Source organism: Microtus ochrogaster, chromosome 7, assembly GCF_000317375.1.
Source record: "Microtus ochrogaster isolate Prairie Vole_2 chromosome 7, MicOch1.0, whole genome shotgun sequence".
NCBI lineage: Eukaryota > Metazoa > Chordata > Mammalia > Rodentia > Cricetidae > Microtus > Microtus ochrogaster.
The window spans coordinates 69,755,712-69,757,955 of NC_022014.1; the positions used below are offsets into that span (position 1 = coordinate 69,755,712).

At 46.1% G+C, this 2,244-nt stretch overlaps 1 protein-coding gene across 1 annotated transcript; it reads left to right on the forward strand.

Annotated features, from left to right (window-relative positions):
• Positions 1 to 1,067: 1,067 nt before the first annotated feature.
• On the forward strand, positions 1,068 to 1,616 carry LOC101990983 (60S ribosomal protein L21). Its single transcript, XM_005350532.3, has one exon. The coding sequence runs from the start codon at positions 1,088 to 1,090 to the stop codon at positions 1,568 to 1,570; it is 483 nt and encodes a 160-aa protein (XP_005350589.1). The 5' UTR covers positions 1,068 to 1,087; the 3' UTR covers positions 1,571 to 1,616.
• The last annotated feature ends 628 nt before the right edge of the window (positions 1,617 to 2,244 follow it).

Genomic DNA, 2,244 nt, shown 5'->3' on the forward strand with positions numbered 1-2,244 from the left:
TCTCCTAAGGGATTTAGAGCAGCCGTAAATGGCAATGGCAATTATATTCATCTCATCTCTCTTAGTAGAACTGCCACCTAGTCTCGTCCTCCCACGAGCACCCCAAGGTTTATTACACAAACTTCACAGATCGCAGCACCTTCGCCAAGCTCAGCATCCCCCCAGGCTGATGGTGGGCAGGCAGCACACCTCTCTATCATGGGAAGAAAAGTGAGTGATGGGAACCAGGAAGAAATGAGACCTGAGCTTCCTGAGAACAGAGGAATGGACTTTGGGGGGGGGGGGTCTTCAGAACGACCCAAAAGAATCCTCTCCAACTTTGAAAATACCCAGACGTTGCTGAAAAGATGAATCTTTCTCCAAACTTCAAAGATGATACACGCTGTAATTTATTGTAACATGAAGAACAGGACCTAGACTTCTCATAGTAAGTACTTGGTATCATAGCTTTAAATGGTCCAAAGAAGTCTATTCCCATTGGCTGGTATGCCAAAGCTGGCAGGAGCCATCAGAAGGAGCTGGCGTACTGCACAGAGACGATGGAGATTGGTATACAGGAACCAATGCCCAAATCTACACTTTCTGCCTTGAAACCTTACCTCTCCCGGCCTCACTATCCAAGTCTCTACAGGTGGGGAGGACCTGTTGGGGGATCCCACGAGATGTGTTAGGAAGACAGCACCTGTGCAGCTGCTGTGCTTCTCACAAGCCAAGAGTTTGGCTTTTGCAGTGCTGAGGGCTGAACCTAGGGCGGTGCACATGCTAGGGAAACCCCCCACCACTGAGCTGAAAACCCAGCCCAATTCCGACCATCTGTGGTTCTCAGTAAGCATTTCTAGCACTCCTGCATATATGTTTAGAACCTACTTAATAAAAAAGTCAATAACCAGTGTGTGTGGTTTGCCAGGGCTATCTCTGAAAAATACCAGACTGGGAGGGTCAAACAACAGCATTTCTTTTTCTCATAGTTCTGGATAGTGGCAGTCAGTCAAGGGGACAGCAGGATTGATATCTTCTGAGGTCTCCCTTTGTGACTATGTCTCGTAAGATCTTCTCTGCCTGAGCCATCTTTCAGTAACTCGCCAAAATGACAAACACAAAGGGAAAGAGGAGGGGCACTCGCTATATGTTCTCTAGGCCCTTTAGGAAACATGGAGTTGTTCCTTTGGCCACGTACATGCGAATCTACAAAAAGGGCGATATTGTAGACATCAAGGGAATGGGCACTGTTCAAAAAGGAATGCCCCATAAATGTTACCATGGCAAAACCGGAAGAGTCTACAATGTCACCCAGCATGCTGTGGGCATCATTGTAAACAAGCAAGTTAAGGGCAAGATTCTTGCCAAGAGAATTAATGTGCGGATTGAACACATCAAGCACTCGAAGAGCAGAGACAGCTTCCTGAAGCGGGTGAAGGAGAACGACCAGAAGAAAAAGGAAGCCAAAGAGAAGGGCACCTGGGTTCAGCTGAAGCGCCAGCCTGCTCCACCCAGAGAAGCACACTTCGTGAGGACTAACGGGAAGGAGCCTGAGCTGCTGGAGCCCATTCCCTACGAATTCATGGCCTGATGTACAAAAAGAAATAAAAGACCTGGACTATAAAAAAAAAAAAAAAGATCTTCTCTGCCTGTGTGTCTGTGTTCAAATCTTTTCTTATATAACAACAATCATTAGCACCCACCCACACAATCTCATTTAATTATATTTTTAAAGAACTGATGTCCAAACACATTCACGTTCCAAGGTTCTAGGGATTAAGGCCTTGCCTGTCTTTTTTTATGAGTCCAGTGCTTAGACTCACTGCTCTTGGTGAGAACAGAAGACGTAGCGAGTTCAGAATAAACAGGGAATAAGGGAAATTCTACAAGTCAGGTCCGACCCCACACACGTACAAGTCTTCATTTCTGATATCATCTCACTCTCTCTGAGTCATTGTGGACCTACTGTGCCCCACCCCCAAATTCACATGCTGAAGTCCTAACCCCCAAAGTGGTACACTAAGAGAGGGGGGTCCCTGCTAGTCCTGTGGGTAGAGCTATCACAAATGACATGAGTCCTTAAAGGACACTTTAAGGGGATTCTGGGACTGTAGCTTGGTGGTTGGATGCTTGTCAAATACACATGAGACTCTGGGATTATCTCTAGCAGAACAGTGATGGAGGAAGGTCATTGGTTAATTAAATAAAGAAGCTGCTTGCCCTGATAGGTTAAAACATAGGTGGGAGGAGTAAACAGAACAGAAT

Excerpts from the sequence above, each read along its gene's own strand:
- LOC101990983 (XM_005350532.3), top strand. The coding sequence starts at position 1,088 with ATGACAAACACAAAGGGAAAGAGGAGGGGCACTCGCTATATGTTCTCT.